The sequence below is a fragment of the Gobio gobio genome (genome assembly GCF_949357685.1).
Source record: "Gobio gobio genome assembly, chromosome: 13".
NCBI classification, from domain to species: domain Eukaryota; kingdom Metazoa; phylum Chordata; class Actinopteri; order Cypriniformes; family Gobionidae; genus Gobio; species Gobio gobio.
In genome coordinates, this window is record NC_137106.1 from 24,991,408 (window position 1) to 25,012,221 (window position 20,814).

A 20,814-nucleotide genomic window follows, 5' to 3' on the forward strand; every position below is an offset into this window, starting at 1 on the left:
CACCTCTGACTTTGCATCAATTCTGTATAATGGCCCGTATGGAGAGCCCCTGGGAAGAGCAACTGTATGCAAAAAAACTGTAAATCACTAGTGCCGACTATGGGAACAATTATTGACACCTTAAATTATTTTGCTTATAACCCAGGAATCCAGGCATTTTTAATATTAAGGGTGTCAAATCGAAATCAACCGATATTAGGTCACAATCTCGAACTTGTCGATGCTGCCACGCCCGGTTGTTGCCAAGCGGGAAAAAATACACGCGAGTCAACCTCCTCTAACTTAGCTACAGCCACTCAAAAGATAGCATGGCAACTGCAGATGCAGGAGACCATCCAGTGTTGGGGGTAACGCATTACAAGCAACTTGAGTTACGTAATCAGATTACTTTTTCAAGTAACTACTAGTAAAGTAATGTATTACTTTTCAAATTTACAGCAAAATATCTGAGTTACTTTTTCTCGTTTATTTGACTGACAGCTCTCCTGTTCCCATGTTGAGAAAAATCGAGAGTAAGTGCAGAGGCGTTGTTTGCATGAGGGTTATTGTAGTTCTACACTAAATATGAGCATTTATTCATCTCACTTGCACAATAAAGATTCTGTACTCCTCAAAATGAATAAAATCAGTCAAATGCAAAATCAGAGTATGCAAACCTCCAATATTTAAATGTTAAATAAAACAAATATTTTATGCATGTAATTTATCTTTATTGACCAATGTCTTGCTGCTGACCTTTAATTATTTAGTTAAGCAAAAATGACTAGATTTTTAGTTTTTATTGGTAAAACTTTTTTCTCCTTTTTACCTCAGCCTGAGGCTTATTTCAATTTTGTTATGAAGAGGTTTTTACATTTGCACAAAAATATAACTTTTGTAACTAAACCCTAAACCAACTTTTTTTAGTTAATGATCTGTAATACTGGGGCTTTCTTAATGCTGTTCATTGATTCGAGTAAATGTTTTGACATTTGAGTATAAAGTGTTTTAATTCTATAAAATATGGTGTAAAACCGCCAAAGTGCTGCCCTCTTAAGGTTGAACGGTGGCTACTGCAGTTGAATTTTCCTATTGGACGTTGTGGTACATCGTGACGTAGGATGGTACCTCCAACGGCTCACTATCCGCGCCCCTGGCACGAGCTCACCACGCCCTCAGAAATGTTTCCCCCAATCACACGATGAGAACGGCTTCACTCCAGTATGAACTGTCATGTTACATGAAGTAGAAACATTATGAATGAAACTCACTTGACACTTGCTTTAACATTGTATTGAAGAAAATACGGTTAAATAATGAAGTTGTCAGTACACGTCAGGCTTTTCTTGCGATATTATTGCCGCCCGTCATGTGTACAGATCATTTTCATACATGAGACGCGCTTTCAAACCCTGACACGCAAGTGGTTGCCGCGGACGCAGATAGATCAGGTCAGTTCTCTTGCGCGGCTGCTTCACTAGCATCGTCGGCATCGGGAGTTAACGCAGTTTGAGCAGCGGCTCGCATTGATAAGGCTCCGGGTTTGTGTCTGTTACAGACAATCCACCCTCCTCCACTTCAGGTGAAGGTAGGTGAAATGACCGCTCTGTTGCAAAGCTGGCGTCACTCCAGTCATTCTCCATCTTTGCGACTCGCGAGTCTGACAGCTGTCAATCAATCCGTCACTGCGGGTCTCAGGTGCACGCCCTCCGCTCAGCCCCGCCCTCGGTTTGTCCCCTCTGTGTCCGCCGGGCTCTGCCCACTTTTCCAGCATTTTTTGAAAATTGCCAGTGGGTGGAGTTAAGCTCTGAGCAGGGGTTTAGTTACCCTTTAAAACAAAACCAAAAACAAGCCCAGCCCAAGTGAGAAAGAGTAACGCAAAAGTAACGTAACACATTACTTTTCTTAAAAAGTAACTCAATTAGTTACTTTTTAAGGGAGTAGCACAATATTGTAATACATTACTTTTCAAAGTACCTTTCCCCAACACTGCCCATCGACAGAACTTGAACCCCCTCCTCTTTCACTGAAGTCGCCGGTGTGGAAGTATTTTGGATTTCCAGTGAGTTATGTTGGCAACGTTCGCATTGTCGACAAAAAAGCCAGTTTGCAAGCTCTGCTATGTGCATGTACCATATTCTTCACTGGCAGCACGACTAACATGGCAGGGCATCTCCGACCGCAGGCACCACAAAAACATAGATTTATCTGTTAAACCAACAACTAACACAAACTACTCTTCCGTCTAAATTTGGAATTAACATTTTAGCAGTTCTCTTTCCATATTCCTCTTTAAGAAGACTGCAAACTTGTTACAGTTGTCTTCTTCTATTATACATTTTTTTTGAAGGCTTTTGACAACTCCGAGCAGCTCTAAACAACATATCTGTCATGAAATAATGAAAAAAAATAGTCATCATTCTCAGGGGGTAAAAAGTAGTTATCAGTGTGGTATATGTTCTACTTTTCGGAAATAGTTTGACATTTAATTGTTCAGAAAAAACTATGGACATGGCTGTTTTGTTTTTGTTTGTTTTGTTGTGAACTTGAATGTCGTCTGTGAAGACTGCACTTACAAAAGAGAAAATAGTTGGCAGGTTATTTTGCCCAAGTTTTCAATTGACTGAAGAAAGATATGTTATTGTTACATTATATTGTTAATACAAGTTTAATTTGACAATGTAGTGTGGTACATTGCGAACAAAGGTCAGATATTATATTGCATAAAAGTCTAGTCTAAAAAATGGCATAGCAAACTGTACTTTAAAAAAAAAAAAAAAGTAAAAATAGAGAATCGAATTGACCCTGACCTTGAAATTGAAAATTGTATCAAATTGAGGATTTGGAGAATAATTACACTAGATGTGTGCATTTATAAAAATTAACAGATTGCAATTACTCTAGCTGATGAAATTGTTTAGCGCTATGCATCACATTTTACAAATACCAATTACTTTTGTACAGTGTACACATGCACACTCTTCAGGTTGATACATTTAACATCATTACCCAGAGTGCTGTTATTTAGAGCCAGATGTGAAGTTTAAATGAACCCAAACAAGAGATGAGAACAAAACTGTATTTATTTCATTTAAACTGTACAACAGTCGCCGATATATTGTTTGCATGAAAGGTTTTGGTTGATGCTCACCGCAACCACTGTATAATTATTAACGTACACGCCTCTGGTGTTGTGTTTTTAATATTCATGTTGTACTGGGAGAGGTTCACATTTTTTGTTCTCAATACTGAGAACCGGGTCATGACTGCAGAGGGTGTAAAAAAAACCCTCATCTGAAATCACACACAGGACACAGAAATCAAACATGAGAAATGACTGTGACAGAGAGAGTAATGACAACAGATAAATTAAAGATGTGAGCAGAGGACAATGTTGATGGGCATAATCATGATAAGCTTGTATGCTCGGACCATAGGGACATCGGACGCCCGATTAAGGATGCAATCTTGCAGGGGGATTTGGTTTGGGAAACCCACAGTATCCCATAGAAGCTGGGCAACAAAACAGAGGCAGTTACAGGTCAAAGGAAAAGTGACCCGAATGGACCTCAAATGTGTGTGCTCTCTTCGCACGAGGAGCCGTCAGTCACCCAAAATGAGGGTCACACGCCCTTCGTGACTGTTCTGAGAAAGACAACCACAAGTCCAGGCTGCACTGGCTATCGAAAATTCTATAAAACATAACCTTTTGTTTTGTTACAATAAAATTCAACAAAAGGAAAATAAAATGAAATCATATATAAATGTATGGGTCCTTTTTTGAATCCAGCGGCCTGATTTATGGGTATTATTCCTCCTCGCTTTCATTTTCAGGGTCCATATCTGAATCTCCATTTGCTTTTGATTCATCTTTCATATCTTCCTCTTCATCATCATCCTCCTCCTCCTCCTCTTTGTGGTTCTTTTTGTCTCCTGTCACTTCCATTGCTGCCTCATCCTCCTCCCAGTTCTGAAAAGACAAGTCAACATGAGAACAATCCCATAATGCCACACTGCAAACACACCAGAATGAAAAACTGTGAGAGTGGCTTACATCAGAGTCATCCTCAGGACGCCCTTCATCTTCTGAAACTTCATCCTCATCTGAAGACTCTATAGAAAAGAAAAAAAGGAAGAGGTCATTTACATTTGCAATGTCAGCATTCAAGGCTATTTTGACAGGTCAAATCAGAAATATGCAAATTAATACACATTTAAAAGGAAATAAAGATTAAAGCTAATCAATTTACATACAGACCGATGCATTTTAGTAAGCTACTCAGTTGATTAAACCACTAATCAAGAACGAATTAAACTTCTAAATTGATTAAACTGTTTATGATAAAATTAGGTTCTTTATATTTGAGTGCATTTTGATGCAGAAACAAACTGGTACGGTTACAAAAAAATGAAGGAGTTCATTACCTTCTTCATAAACCAGCTTTGCTGTGCTGTCAACTTCACACACTTTCCGCGCGCTGTTGCTTGTCGCCACCTAGTGGAAAAATATGACAATGTGAACAAACAAAAAAATCAGTGCGCAAGCCATTTGTTCTGGTTGCCTGTGTTGAGCAGCTCACCTGTGTTAGAAGCAGGTATAATTTGCCATGAAGCCTGGTGAGCTGCTGAAATAACTTCACCCTGCTCTCAAACACATGGTAGATCGGGCCCAACTGAGACGCTAGATCCGGCAGCTATGGGGAAACAAGATGAACAGACCAAATCAGGAACCCCCCAAAAAGTGAGAAATATGATCTATGGATACAATGCTAAAGATGCACTGGCGCAACATTAAGATCTGCATTATGAAAATCTATTTGACAGGTATAGAGGTCCACACGCACTTACCGAAGACAAGTATGATGCGTGTTGTGCAAGTACAGCCTTAAACCACTGAACTACAAGCATAGCCCTGCAGACAGAAAAAGAATCACGTTACAAAAAGTTTAATGCCTTAAAACCTTTAAGTCCCTGTAAAGGCAATTCTGAGATTTGTTTCTAAACACATTATAAATGTTAGAAATGTATTGCTGAAACACATTACAAAGACTGTGAACTATGTAGTACTGAATTCAGGAGTTAGACCGTTAAACAGTTTTTCACCGTTGCCGTGTTCAGGATTTTCTGGGCAAGGCTAAAAATGAAGTGAAAATTTACTCACGTGTACGGATGTCCCTGCAGTTTTCTGGCCAGCTAAAGAAACAACCATAGAATAATTTAAATGTATATAATATATATACACGATTCAAAAGATTTTTGAAGTTTGTATAAAATGCATAGTATTTAACAATGTCACAATGACAACATACCTCTTCCAACAACGGCAGGATAACTGGGGGTGGTAACCGGGCAACAGTGTTCTTTATCAATGTCTCTTTTTTGGTTTGAAATATTTTCTGTTGGAATGAATCAAAATAAGAATACAAACAGCGTTCATTAACAAATGGTCTATGAACCTAGACAAAGTGATCATTTTCAGCTGGCTACAACAATCTGTTGTGCATGATGTTTGTAGCCAGAGTAGTGTAACTTACGTTAAGGATCTTCTCGTCTTTGCTCTCTAGGCCTTGTACAAGAAGTACAGCAAAACTGTCTGTCTGCAGGGAGGACGAGCCTTTAGCAGCACCCTTCCCGACACTCAACTCAATCTGCTCCAATCGCTCCTCAATAGACATCTAGAGTAAGATTGACAGGATTTTTCAAACAGTTTAAATAAATTCCTTATTTAATTCTTTGGGGATAAAATGTAAGCATTTTAGCCTTACCTCTGTGGTACTGGCCCCTTTTTTCCTTTTCTCTGCTTCATTTGGAGTTAATTTGATTGGTGCCTTGTGTCCTGGAAGTCCTGGTATTAAAACTTTGCTCTTTTGATTAACAACTGGTGTCTTCACCTAGAAAATGATGTTCAAATGAATGCACTCTGAATGTCAATAAACCAAACCATTACTGTACTAGTGTGTTACAGAGGAAAGAGGGTAGTTGATTTAGTAATTTGACAGTGAACTTATTTAACAATGTTATTTACATATACACTACCGTTCAAAAGTTTGGGGTCAGTAAGACATTCTTTCAACACTGATAATAAATAATGTTTCTTGAGGAGCAAATCAGCATATTAGAATGATTTTTGAAGGATGTAATGATGCTGAAAATGCAGCTTTTAAATGATTAAAATACTGATATAATTCCCTATTTTTGATCAAATAAATGCAACCTTTGGGGAGTATGAGGGTTTTTCCTTCTAAATCTTGTCGACGCCAACATTTTTTAACTATAGTGTACATTTTATATGCTGTAACCGGTTACAATTTCTTATAAATCAGGAGAATCCAATCCTGCACCTGGAGGGCTACTGTCCTGCAAGTTTAACTAACTCCAATTAAACACACTTGAAACAGCTAATCAAGGTTTTTCTAGGTATACTAGAAACTTCCAGACATGTGTGTTGAGGCAAGTTGGTGCTAAAGTCTGCAGGACAGCAGCCCTCCAGGACCAAGTTTGGACACCTTTTTATGATATTTCTTGGGATTATTTTGATATCAGCCAATAATTTTTTCTATTAATCGGATAAAAAGGCAAAAACAATAATTTTTTATAAATAAATAAAACTATTATATTGCCTTTAAACAATAATTAGTTATTGTAGTTATTCCATGGTTACCAAATTAACCATAGCTTTGCTTCAATCCACATTTTATCTATGGTATTTGTGTGGTAATCAATAAGGCAAAAAACATGGTTTTACTATCAAATAGAACCATGGTTAATTTTCGTAAGGGTATATCTATGCTAGAGCCTACATTATGTGCAAAATAAGTTACTATGCAAAAGGACAGTTTAAATCCCTACATTAAAATAATATTAAAGAAAAACACAAAAAACAAACAAACTCAGTGTTACCAGATAAGAGGAATGTTCTGCAGGAACACACGCTATGAGCAAAGTAACCTGTTACTGTAATTTCTTTATCCTGTAGAAACATCTTCCATTTATATTCAATTACACGCCGTTTTCCCTTTACAGTTGTACTCTCATAAAATATGTGAATTACATGTTGACTCTTAAACCTAAATTAAGCGTCCAAGGGCAGATATTTCAGCTAAATTAATGTTTTTGCACTGAACATTTGTCTCCGTATCGACTGCGTTCTGTCTGTTTGATGCGAATGCACAGATACTCATTGAGTGAATTTTGAAGCTTAATGTCAGATCGATGCGCTTTCATGCAAAATGGAAATACTCCCGTGAATTAGTAACATTTACAGATAAAGATATAACCACTGTTCTCTATATAGATCAGTGGATATAACCTGTAAAATGAACGTTTTGTGCTGAGGGCGCACATGCGTCTGTCAAAGAGCATGACAGAGTATGTTAAACGCTAATGCATTAACTTGAAGCTTAAAATAAAGACTTCTCATGTTTTGGGCGCATGGATCATGTACTGCTCCAGCAGGAGCTCGCTCCGTTCCCACTCCACTATTTTTAGATGCATTTTGTCCATCGAAATGAGTTATTCAGTGCTGTAATTTGGCACGACTGGTGGAAGTTGGTGGCAGACCCGACTAATCGATAATGAGAATCGTTGTCGATGATTTTCATTATTAATTATCATCAACAACTAGTAGTTGCAGCCCTAGATATTTCACTACTTTAACAATCCCTTTTTTCTTTTCTTTTTGCTGTTCAGTTAAATTGTTCTACAGTGTGACAAATGTGTTTACAACAACACAAATATCTACAAATATAAGTACAATATCAGTACAAATATCTCAGGTAGACAGATTAAAAAAATTTGTGTAATAATTATACAGAATCAGAAATAAGCCGTGTTTAATAGTTTTACAAATATGGTATGCAACACTGCAGATAGTGTTTGAAAATTAATCTCAAATGACCAATATGTAACAAAGTATGTATTAATGGCATAGATAGGGTCTTACCTTGGTGACAGCTGTGTCTACAGAGAGAGAAAGTGTGGCATGTACATCTCGGACTAAGCACGCATGTCTCTCTGACGTGTTAAATGGCTGTGGGAACAAACGGCATGTTAGATAATTGCCCAATTGAATAACCCACTAAAATCAATGATCAGTTTGTGCTGTACTTACAGTTTTCTCCATGACAGGCTGCAGGTGATGTCCGTACGCCAGCATCAGGTTCTGTCTGTCCGCACACAAAGCAGCTGCGAGCAGAGGCACAGGCACAGGCGAGTCTCCCTTCATAGTGGAGACCTGCAGGGAACACACTGGCGACAGCGGCTTCTTGCATATCCTGAGGAAGAAAAATATGAACATGAGCTTCACTGAACTGTTTTCAAGAATAACCATTTCCAATGATAAATACAAGATGGACAGACTCACCCATTTAGAAAGTGCTCAAAGAGATGAAGCTGACCATCCTTACACACCACTGCTAACCTCATAGCCTGATAAACATACAGAGAGGTGTCAAAACCCAAGTACATAACTCCAATCATGGATAAGGATTAAGCCCATTAAATCCTCACCTCATCTTTGCGGCTGGATGTCTGAAGGTCTATGTGTCGGGGTTCATCTGTCAGGGTAAATGACACCACTGAGTTCTTGTCTTTGCCATCAGACCTCACCTGCCTGAATAGCACAGAAGGAACTAAATCAGTCACCAGTTTATTGAGCCTCAGATTTCAGATACAATATCATGACCCAGCTGTCTTAACCCTTAAACAGGCAAGAGTGGAAAATTATCAGCAAAAAATCCTTTCATGACACTTTTTACATCACCTAGACTTCAGTAAAACATATCCAAAGGATTTTTTGAAATATATGATATAGTTTGGATTTTATGAATGGCATCTCCCAGCACACGTTGCCCTATTAGGGTATAAAAAAGGATTATCCACTGTATTGACAATGAGTGGTGTCTCGAGGTAAACTGGGCCGACTGTACTGGTCGTTGCATTATTGTAGTTTCACACAGCTCATTATATGGTAGAACTAGGGTGGGCAACTCAACTAGCCCTTGAGGTCCTCTGTCCTGCAGGGTTTAGCTCCATCCCTAATCAAACAATGTAAATTATGATAAAACAATTTAAGTAACTATGAAGACTTGTTAGATTTTTAAGGTGTGTTTGATCAGGTTTGGAGCGGAACTCTTCAGGATGGTAGCCCTCCAGGAGCAGGGTTAGATACCCCTGTTCTACCATAAAATGAGCTGTGTGAAACTCTGCAAGAAAATATCTAGTTAAAAATGCAAAGTTGTTGTCAACTAAACATAATATCAGTTTTACATGTAAATATTAACACATATAATTTTTTTTTACTCAAAATACATAGACTGAGAAAGGGGGACTGTGTACAGGGGGCCCCAGAGGCCTATAAGGGTCTTCCATAAGGGCCCTGGAACAAGATTTCTACCTTTGTTCAATATTGTAAATCACAATTATTTAACACGATTATGAGTGGGCCATAAGGCCAAAACCTTATATGTAGGCATGGGCCGGTTAGCATTTTCAAAGTATACCGCGGTTTAAAAACGTCACTGTACCATTCCTGCGGCATGAGGTAGGTTGTTTTTATTTATGTCTCATCAAAAAGACTGGAGTCCCTCAGGTTGTGTGCAGTGAAGAGTAACGCGAGTAACATCCAGATGCTAACGGTCTAATCAAATTCAATGATCTATGCTAAACTATCCTAAAAGTGCTACCGCCAGACCCATAGATCGGATGAATGATTCGAAAACAGTTAAACTCAACTTTTTAACTCTAGGGGAGTTGGAAAATTAGCATATATTTTTTTTAAAAGTAGAGTGTTCCTTTAAGACAAAACCAACTGGGTTTACGTACACTTGCCACGCCTGGCATTTTTGTGTGCATTTGACCATTTAGCCCTGTATCCAAAGCTCAAAGTCTCCAAATGAAAACATTCACTAACTATGATTTACAAAGGTATAACCAAATTCACAAAATAGAAATTGTGGTGCATCCCTTAATTGGATACATTATTAGCTAATGCTGCTAATCTCAAAAAAGCCAAATTGTAATGAACTGCACACCAACCATTATTAGCTAATGCTGCTAATCTCAAAAAGGCCAAATTGAAATGAACTGCACACCAACCATAAATTATCATTATGAGTTTATTTCTGTGTTAGCTAGTAAAGGTGTAACATACCACACACTCAGAAGCCTGTCGTGAGCTGCTCCTGACAGAAAGTACATCCCATTGCTGTCTGGGGGTCGTGTTGTGGCGAAGCAGAGAGTCGTTACCATGGTAGAGTGACCAGTGAATTTCTGCAAATTTGGGAGGTATTATTAAATCTGAAACTTTTCTGTTTTTATTTACCTGTGGCTGCTAATAGCATAGAGGTCAGACTCACCCTGTACACTTCCTTAGTCTCCAGGTTCCACATCTTGATGGTCATTCCTGCTGAGAGCAGCAGCTTTCCATCTGGACTTATACACAAGCTACTGACGGCTGATCTGTCAGCCTTCCATTTGCTGAATACAGAACATGTTCGCATGTTAATCAGATACACAACTTTATTATGTTGAATAAAACATGAGGAAACCTATATTGGTCAAACAACCAACACAAATAACTGCACACACTCACCAACTAACTTTTCCTTTCTGCAAATCCCATTCGGCTATGTGTGTGTCATCTGAGCCGCTGTATAAGACGGGGTCCTCTGGATGCCATTGGACACTGTTCACCGGTCCACTGTGTCCTCCATCCTGAGATGACAAACATTTTTAATTTCACCTATATTAACAGAAATCACTCATATCTGTCTTTTTTAGTTTGGTGAACTACTTTCTCCCCAGGGTTATTACAAACTTAAGGAAGAGATTGTAAAATAAATCCATATGAATTGAGTAGGGATGAAACAATTACCGGTTTCACGATAAACCACGATAAAATTTAGTGGCGGTTAGTAATATCGTATAAAATTTAATTATCATTAAAACCGCCTGTGATTATCACGATTGTGAAAACTTGCGGTAAATCTTGTCCAGTCAGCGTCAGTCTGGCGCAGCGCAGCGCTGTCTTTTGAATGAAAAGAAATGGCAGAAGGCAGTGACAGCGCCGGGAGATTGTTCAGACTTCTAAAAGGACCAAATCTGAGGTGTGGTCATATTTTGGCTTTTACAAAAGTCCAGAGGGAAACTTAATCGAAGATGGTCACCCTGTCTGCAGAACATGCCAGAAGAAAGTCGCTGTAATTGGCGGAACACTTCAAAACTACGAACACAAGGCAAGAGGACTTTGACCTCAATACCAAAACTACGTCTGGGAAATAATAACATGAAGTGAACGAACAAATTCAGTCAAGACTAGGGTGACATTTAAGGGATAATCAGGGCTTGACATTAACAACCGCCATTTGTGGGTGTAACGTTATTTCGGCTGCACACTAGCCACTCTGGCTGTTGAATTTATTATAGTCTTCTCAAAAGCCATCTGTTAAAATCGCGTTGCGCATTATAACCACTTACACATGTTTCTTTTGAGTTTATGAATGCAATGCCGTCTCATAATCAGAGGTGTTCAGATTAGCCAGAGTTTTGTTCAGAGCGCGCGCCGCGCTCACTCGCTGAAATCTGCACTCAAAGCAGAGATAAACGTGCGATGTATGCAGGAGATTCAATCATCATACAGTGGTTGACTGTTTTTGTTCTATTTCAGCAGCGAAAATGGTTTCAAACAAACAGCAGAACCACAGCGCATCTGATATGACTGGCATAACGCTGGCGAATTTAGGGACTGTCTCTAAAGTTACATACAACATTGGTAACGTTATACGTGTTTCTGACTTCAATAGCATTTGAAGAGAATGACCGTCATAAAACTGACTGTAAAGTGTTAATCTAGGTGTCAGGTATGATGCATACTATTAAATTGATATTTAATAAAATAAACTGTCAAATCATATGGAAATATGGATATTATTTCACTAGGATACTGTTTGGGCTCTTACACAAAATACGCTAGATTAAAATGCATCATTGCTGAACACTGATGAGAATATTGCTTGAATATATTTACAGACATAATATTAGAGATTATATTTACGACAAATTATTATTATTTATGCGTTATGTGTTGCTATTGACGACGGCCATTATAAGGAAGGAAATCCCACAGAATAGAATCTAGCTTTAAAAAGAGCATAGAGCTGCTTGATTTATTTGTTGTTTGTTGATTTTCAAATATAAAACTAGTTCAAATGTTTTAAGTGTGCACCTGTTCTTTTTGAACACTTTCATCTCATTTGAACAAAACCGTGATAATATTGATAACCGTGGTAATTTGGGTCACTATAATCATGATGTTAAATTTCCATACTGTTTCATCCCTAGAATTGAGTGGATTAATGCAAGTCTTCTAAAGAAACATGATTGCTTTATATGATAAACAGATTAAATTTAGACTTATTCACATAAACTCTGATAAATGATCTGCGAACATGCATAGAACACTTAAATATGGTAAACGGAAGCTCAACCGTATTCGCTTAATTTAGGTTTATGATTTGGTTGAATAGATTTTCAATGGAGGAAGAGAGAAAATCACCATTTTCATTTGTGTTGCAAAGAAGAACAAAAGTCTTATGGGTTTGGAACAGGCCCGGTTCTAGGCACCAATAGAAAAGGTGGGCAGGCAGATTTCCTGGGTGGACTTTTCTACTTTCCAGTGACAATTTGGAAAGAAAACAGAATGGAAGCCTACATGTTACTATAGGAATGAATGCAATTTTAATTGCGTGGAAATGGGTAATTAAAAGGTCACACAGAATGTATTTTTCATTCCATTGTGCTACTTTTCTATCATTTTTAATGTAAAGATACCCCTAGACATCACCCTGTTTGACTGCTGCGCCCACATCTCACTTTCAAACTTTTGCAGAGTTGGGTGTATGACAGGGCATTCTAAAACATGGCACTCAAATTAAAATAACTTTTTTTTTAAACGCGTCTCTAGACCGGCGTCTTGCGTTTTTAACCGCAAAAACGAAAACAGATTAAAATATAAACAGCGCATTCTTATTTCAGAGTTTTCCTCGTACATTTAGTTTAACAGCAAGCCAAAGAGGGCAAGGTTTCAACTGAACTCTGCATTTTAAACACTTACATTAGGTTCAAGCTCTGTCCATGCAATATATGCACTTTTTAAAGCTAATTTCAACTTGGCATGAATCAAATCAAATCAGAGTTGTATATTAATATGTACAAGATACATATTCACGAACACAACTCCTTGGGTTTACCGTAAGTGTCTCGCTTGAAGGCGGCTTTTGCTGCTCGCAAACAGACTCTTTTGAGGAGACCGTGAATTGCCATTCATTTGCGGCCCTGATTGCACTCGCTATGTGTGCATACATTGCAGGCTCGCATCCAAGGTAAATCTTCAAGATCATCATCCTTTACATGCATGTTATTGAACTATTGACATTGTAATCGCCTAAAATGCATGCGCTGGTTACTTTTCTTCCTGAACATGTGCGCACCCAAGTGTTGCTTTCACATGAATCGCAGCACATTTCAAGTGCAACCGAACTCAGGTTGTGGGTTCTCAGGTTCGGTACCTCAGTGCGCACCAAACTCTGTATGACAAGCAATTTTTCATGCGAACAGTGCCCCATTTCGAACTAAACTGCCAGTGTAAAAAACACCAACAGAAGAACAACACTTTGTCTCACACGCACACTGTAGACTTGTGGCATATAACGGTTATGATAACTTGGGGCGATGTCAAATAACAGTCATATGTTTCAGCATGTCACAATAATTATATGGCTTGAGTTAATAATGAATTAAACAGTTTGTTATCATACAGATTGAGAGCATGAATGGTCTCTCTTCCTCTGTGTGTGTAGCCTATACATGCGTGCATGTGGGGGAGGAGTTTCGATTTTCAAATAATAATCGAATAATTCCCAGCAATCATTGAATATTATTTCAGCTTGAAATGCCCATCCCTAATTTCTGCCTGTTTTCGCTCATGTGATTGGCATCCTCTGCTTTTCGGCTACAGATTGAAGCATGCGAGCATGTAACGCGCCGCGTTGTTACTTTCAGTTAATAAAGGAAAAATACTGCAATTTTCAGGTGTTATTTATGTAATTGTTTGGGGCATTCTACATCCCTTCATCGAACCTTTTAACATAGAGCCCACCTCAGATTGTTTTTAATCAATGCACAAATCATAATAGATTAACAAAATCCGTTCCTAAGTTTTGATTGGGTGGGCAAGGCATACGTTTGGAATGACATGAGTAATTAATGACAGAATATTCATTTTTGGGTGAACTAACCCTTTAAATCTTTGAGTTGCGTTGGCCAAACATCATAAGGACCAGTTGTTGGTGAATTCTTACCAGAGTGCAATGCAGGTCTCCCTTCACTGTGCTGTAGATGAGGATGGACCCAGCAGCAGTGCCCAGAGCCAACAGATCGGACTGCTCAACTGCCGACCCGGCCTCACATTTTCTCCTCTTCCTCTGTGGAACATCCTAAAGTACACATAAAAGAGGAAAAAAATATGTATTACCATTAATTACAATCCCTTCTGCCAAAATAGAAGCGTGTTATTTAATTATAAATATTTAAACATTGGTCTATTGATCATTCTTTAAAAATGTTCCCAGTCATTTCCATTAAGGCGGCTTTAATGCATGTAAGCTATCTAGAGCTGTGTTAACATAACTAGAAAATAAATCCAAATGGTGACTAGAGTTTTTTCAATTTCACTAGAAACTTCATTAGATAGTAGTACATTTAAAGTAGCATGTTTTGTTACTTTATTAGTTAATAAGGACTATTAACTTAAGCCTTTAAGTATTTAAAAAAAGACATCAAGCTAACAGTAATTAGTTATTATCCATTACATACATTCTAGCACCTATTTGCACAAGGAAACTGGAGCAGTTACAAATAACCACTTGGATAGTTACAACTAACTATTATTAGCTAATAAATAAATAGTAAACCCACATGTACCAAGCAAAATTAGAAAACATTCTAACAAGTTAATGTTTGATATCTTAATCAAAACAGAAAAGAACTCCAAGTCAAACAATTGGTATGTGTTACTAGTAACAATGGAATAGTCACTTTGTCTTTCTCTAACACAAACTAGAATCAACGGCTATGACGTTCCGGATGTTACTATACATCAGTTTGACAGAAACACTGATCTCTGATAGACACTTTACTAAACGGCAACAAGAGAAAGTTCACGAGTAAGCGTTGTGCAGCCATGTGACCATGTGTTAGTTTGCCAAAGTCCGTTTAAATACAACATTGATAAATAGAAACAACAAAAATAAGTAACACTAAAACAGACTTGTTGACATGATTTTGAGATATAAAATATATTATAGCGAATCATCACTTTAGCCAACATCAACCTTTTCTGCCTACGTTATTAGCCACAGACAACCAACAGGCGACAATAACAATGTTCACGAGCCCCAATATGTGTGCAACCGACCTTTAGGAATCGGTGAAGTGATTTTAAAGGTTTTATGCTGGATTTCGTGTTGTATCTGCGCGTCTCGCGGCCTGTGTCTGAACATGTGCCACACGCAACATGTGCGCAGCGCCCTCCACGAGCGCAGCTCTAAAGCACCCGGCATAGATATTCTTAATTAATACATTTTCAGTTTTATGATCACATGGAGGATAAATACACAGCGAACTGAAGACCCTGTAACTGTGCACTGCGATACAACAGGCCGCATACCCCGACTGAACCCCGAACACTGCGTTACCTGAACTGCTCGGCACGGCCCCCATGTCACACAGGTACAGGCTGCGCTCAGGTGCGCGGAAGGCACGTATTCCTGTTGTAGAGTTTTGCTGTCGGTATTCCATATTCGCAGTCTCCCGTCCTGTGCGCACAGAGCCAGAAACTGCTGTGATTTGGGGTTGAAGGCGCAGGGTAGCGCAGCTCGGCCTCCGTCCGCCGCCATCTTACCATTCCGCGTGCGTCCGTCTGCTCCACGGGAAACACGTGTGAGAGAAAATTCCAAAGCGCGCATGCGCAGCTGCACAGGCGCTACGGAAACGCTAATTGGCCCTGCTGGTTTCTGTGGGCGTGTCATTATTGTTTTTAACCAATCACAGACGGACGCGGAAGTTTCATGCTCAAATTTTGTTATCTGGAAATAGAGAATTATCTCTTTGAGAGACGGGAGTTATCATCAAATGCACGTTTAATTTGCTCTCTATATCTCAAATGAATGCGTTTTAGTACACAGTACCTAAGTTAAATATATTTCATTTTAAATTGTCATATAGTGTACGGTACCTACTAGAACTGTAACAGAAAAAAAAGAAAGACATCTAATCAAAATTCTCATTCTGTAACGTTTACTGGAAATGGTTATTTTGTACGTGTAATTATTCTAACGAATTATGGGTCATGGCCCCATGTGTCTTCATGTAAATACACATCTTTATTAGCATTTAACAAATAATTCCAATAAAAAGTGTAATATATATATATATATATATATATATATATATATATATATATATATATATATATATATATATATATATATATATATATATATATATATATATATATATATATACTTTATTGTTTTTTTGTATGAAGAAGTGTATTGTTTAAACAGTAAACCAGTTATAAACCTACCTGTAATAAGGTGATTATGATTTATGAAAAAAACATACAAACTATATATATATTAGGCTTTAAGAAAAGAATTCCCTAGACCTATACAAACCTCGTAAACAACTATTTAAAGATCCTTCAAATATATTTATCATAAGGGAAACTGAATCAAGAATCAGATAAAGAAACCACCTACCGGTGACCAGGTGGTACTGCATCTGTCAGTGACGTCCTTTTCATCATGGCGGCGCCCTTTAAGAATCATGCTGGATTGTTTTTCGTCTAACATAATGGACACAAGTTAAGTTGCCACTTACGTTGGAATCCAGACAGTAAACAATTATTTATCGAATATTTTAGATGTTATGAAATGTCATTTGAAACTATCTAATTACTACACATTTGTTTGACTGTATATTTTACTACGGTTATTGTATGTAATTTGTAGCGAATTAAATAATGCATGTTTTGCGAGTTCCTAGCAGTATGTCTATTATGGTCAGTATAGAAGTTCTCAACTAGCTGCTGTGTGTGATGTTTCTGATTATTGTGTGGTGAGAAGAACCAGTTAACCATTCAAAAGTGTAGGACTATATCTTCATCCTTCAAGTCGTTCTTTCTTGAGCTCAAAACCATGGCAGTTTCACTGCATTTGGGTCTCTCATTCATGACTCGTAAATTTGCCAAAGTCTATGTCATGTGTTTCGAGAGACATCATGTGGTTCGCATTAAACCATTTCTCTGTGGCCTGAGGAGATTTGGGACTGACCCAAATGATTCTGACAAGGGTTCAGATGCACCTGTGTCCACTTTCACACCATTCTCTCAAAGAACTTTGTCTGGAAGACGTCGACCTCTGTCCCCACTGGAGAGGGTCAGTCAAATGCTGCCTGAAGACAGTCTGAGTCAAGAGGTTTTGGAACTACTGGACACTAGAAACAATGAGGTTGAACAGGACACTCAGAGTTTGGGGAAGGAGCAAGAATTGGCAACAGCGGATACTCAAGGATCTTTTGCTCCACATCATGTGTATGTTCCTGGGGAAAGGCCAATATGTTTCGGAGAGACTCTACTGGCCGAGTTCAGTCGGAAGAGACGTCTAGAGTTTCGGAAGATGTTCCAGCTAAAGGAGGGCCTAAAGCTCCATAGTAACTGGGGATTCATATCTCATGAGGACATGGAGGGGCGTCCTGCTGGAAGCATCATACGCACTTCAATGGGAATCCCAATTCTCATTCGACGACCTAGCCTGGATGAGTTCACTCTCTTCATGAAGAGAGGGCCAGCTATTGCATACCCTAAAGTAAGAAATTACCATCACAAAACAACAGTTAGTCATACACATCAGTGAAACAGTAATATCTGCACTGTCTGCATACGGGTCAGTGATGTGATGATTGTTAAGTCTAGTAATTTATTCAAAAATCCATAAAGAGGCAGTTCAAACATGCAATAACTTTTCCATAATGAACATGTTTTACATTTTTGAATTAATTTAGTTCTGAGTTTAGTTCAGGTTGTACATTTATTTATATATATATATATATATATATATATATATATATATATATATATATATATGTGTGTGTGTGTGTGTGTGTGTGTGTGTGTGTGTAACTTTAAATACATACTGTATATTTACAGTACATACTGTTCAGTAAGAATTAGCAATAGCGCATTAAATTGATCAAAAGTGTCAGAGACTAAAGACTTTTGCATTGGTACCAAAAAGTTATATTTTGGACTTTCACAGTATCACAGTTTTCACAAAATTATTAAGTAGTACAACTATTTTTAACTCTTATACTAATGTTTCCTGAGCACTAAATCAGCATATTATTAGAAGGATTTCTGAAGGATCATGAGACACTGAAGACTGGAGTAATGATGCTGAAAATGCAGCTGTGCCATCACAAAAATAAAGTACATTTTAAAATATTAAAAACATTTAAACAGAAAACAGTTGTTTTTTCAATTTAAATTGTTTTTTTAAACACATAAAATAAATATCTTACAAACGTTTGAAAGTTAATTGACATGCTTTCAAGGTGTAAGGAAAATATGTTATTATTTTATACTTGATGGTTACACCACGAGTTTTATGCCAATGAAAACAAAAAAGTCTTTTGGATCTCTCCCCTCTGCAGGACGCCAGTGCGATGTTGACAATGATGGATGTGACCGAAGGAGATTGTGTTCTGGAATCAGGCTCTGGATCTGGTGCTATGAGCCTTTTCTTGTCCAGGGCAGGTGTGTGAGATTTCCTCTCATCTTTTAGGTGTTCATAAAAAGCAATATAATGTGTCATCTGATTATGAGGGTATTGTCCTGCAGAAGTAGGTATACTATTGCCTTATATCACTCAGGAATTCATTCATACTTGTGTCATCAGTGGGATATAAAGGAAGTGTTTTGAGTGTGGAGATAAGAGAGGACCATCACAGAGGTGCTGTATTAAACTACCAGCGTTGGAGGTCCTCGTGGAGCCTTCGGCGAGGGGAGGAATGGCCTGATAATATTCACTTTCACAAAGGAGACCTCATATCTGCTGGTCCTCTTCTAGCTGGGCGGGGTTTTAACTCGGTGAGGAGCCATACCCTGTGATGTGTTTTATGTTTTTATCATTTGCTGTCTGTATATGAAAGACTTCTTGTGTGTTAGGTCGCTCTGGATATGGTTAATCCACATTTGGCCTTACCTGCTGTGGTTCCTCACCTCCATCTTGGATCTGTGTGTGCTGTTTATCAAGCAAAGTAATACAAAATGATGTGCATACACAAAACAATGTAAATGTATATTCATACGCTATCATTTTTATAATTTCACTTATCAAGTTTTTTTTTTTATTCTCTTATGCTCACCTAGGCAGCATCTTTTTAATTAACAGTAATATTGTGAAATATTACAATTTAAAAATATATATATATTTAAAAAATATATATTATTTATTCCTGTGATGGCAAAGCTGAGTTTTTAGCATCATTACTCCAGTAATATGACCCTTCAGAAAGCATTCTAATAAAATGCCGATTTGGTGCTCAAGAAACATTTCCTATTATTATCAATGTTGAAAACAGTTTTGTGGAAACCGTTATACTTTTTTGTATAGAAAGTTCAAAAGAACATTATAAGTGTTTATTTGAATAAAAGTATTAATTTTTTTCAAAATAATTCGTATTAACTACAAAATTTTGAACCGTAGTGTATAGAAAGTATCAATAATGTTTGATTTTGTCACCAGTATCACACAGGTCATTGATCTGATGGAGGGTCTGCGATGCTCCGCCCTTCCTCTGGTGTGTGAACGCATTGTTGAGGTTCAGTACAGGGATTGGCTTGTTGGCCCATCACTCAAAAAAGATGGAACATTTACCAAACGAAAAGCTCCACGTGAAAATGATGAATGTGAACCAAGTGAAGACACAGAAGGTGAATTATTTCTTAACATGTTAATTATTTCTTTCCTCCAATGTTTACAGTGTTTATCTTTTGTTTTACTGCATCAAACAAGTCACAGATTCTGCATTGCTTATATTACACAAAAATCCAAACATCAGCTTAAATCATTCCTGGTTAGAATGATTATCTTGTGTTTTAAGGGGATTTGAATTGTCAAGATCCGGTGCCATTTGGAGATGTCCCATACATAGCACGTCCTCATCCTGAACAGAACGGCCATACAGGTGAGAGACAGCCCTCCATTGTTCTGTGTATTCCAATAGCTCAATATGCATGTTTATCTCTTGGTATTTTGTATGTGATTGAAATGTACCTGATTTTAATGTGTTTCTTTTCAGCCTTCCTCATAAAATTACGAAAGATCTTGAAATAGATGTGCTCTTCTAAGGTGCATACAAGAGTAAAACAAAGCTGCTGTGTCTCATAAATGCACTATCAATAAACTTGTCCAATAAAAGTCTTTATTGTACATTTTCATTTCATGCTCTCGTATTTAAGCCAAAGTATAGTGAATCTAATCATCTGCTCAATCCATGGAATAAATTTCATAGGCGTTTATTCACATTCATATTTATATCAAGCAAATGTTACACTTGTTTCATTAAGACACAGACTGACGGTAAGTGCACACTACAGAAATATCAAATTACGTTGTACAACAAGAAATAAATAGTAATGAGGATTATGATACAGTAAAATACATGTACAAACCTTCACATAGTGAGAGGATTTTCTGACATATTCTATAGATCTTA

At 37.7% G+C, this 20,814-nt stretch overlaps 2 protein-coding genes across 2 annotated transcripts; one reads left to right on the forward strand and one right to left on the reverse strand.

The window, feature by feature from the left end:
- Positions 1 to 3,044: 3,044 nt before the first annotated feature.
- On the reverse strand, positions 3,045 to 15,976 carry wdr43 (WD repeat domain 43). The gene is made up of 18 exons (XM_079833035.1): positions 15,732 to 15,976; positions 14,337 to 14,471; positions 10,571 to 10,692; positions 10,335 to 10,455; positions 10,130 to 10,248; positions 8,488 to 8,590; positions 8,342 to 8,406; positions 8,090 to 8,252; positions 7,922 to 8,008; positions 5,745 to 5,870; positions 5,514 to 5,654; positions 5,289 to 5,375; positions 5,141 to 5,172; positions 4,828 to 4,891; positions 4,560 to 4,673; positions 4,405 to 4,474; positions 4,034 to 4,092; positions 3,045 to 3,949 (listed from the first exon to the last, which is right to left on the reverse strand). The coding sequence occupies exons 1-18, from the start codon at positions 15,930 to 15,932 to the stop codon at positions 3,788 to 3,790; spliced, it is 1,971 nt and encodes a 656-aa protein (XP_079689161.1). The 5' UTR covers positions 15,933 to 15,976; the 3' UTR covers positions 3,045 to 3,787.
- Positions 15,977 to 16,816: 840 nt separating this feature from the next.
- Positions 16,817 to 20,519, forward strand: trmt61b (tRNA methyltransferase 61B). Its single transcript, XM_079832924.1, has 7 exons — positions 16,817 to 17,903; positions 18,748 to 18,850; positions 18,993 to 19,183; positions 19,262 to 19,353; positions 19,842 to 20,029; positions 20,200 to 20,283; positions 20,398 to 20,519. The coding sequence occupies exons 1-7, from the start codon at positions 17,235 to 17,237 to the stop codon at positions 20,430 to 20,432; spliced, it is 1,362 nt and encodes a 453-aa protein (XP_079689050.1). The 5' UTR covers positions 16,817 to 17,234; the 3' UTR covers positions 20,433 to 20,519.
- Positions 20,520 to 20,814: the final 295 nt, after the last annotated feature.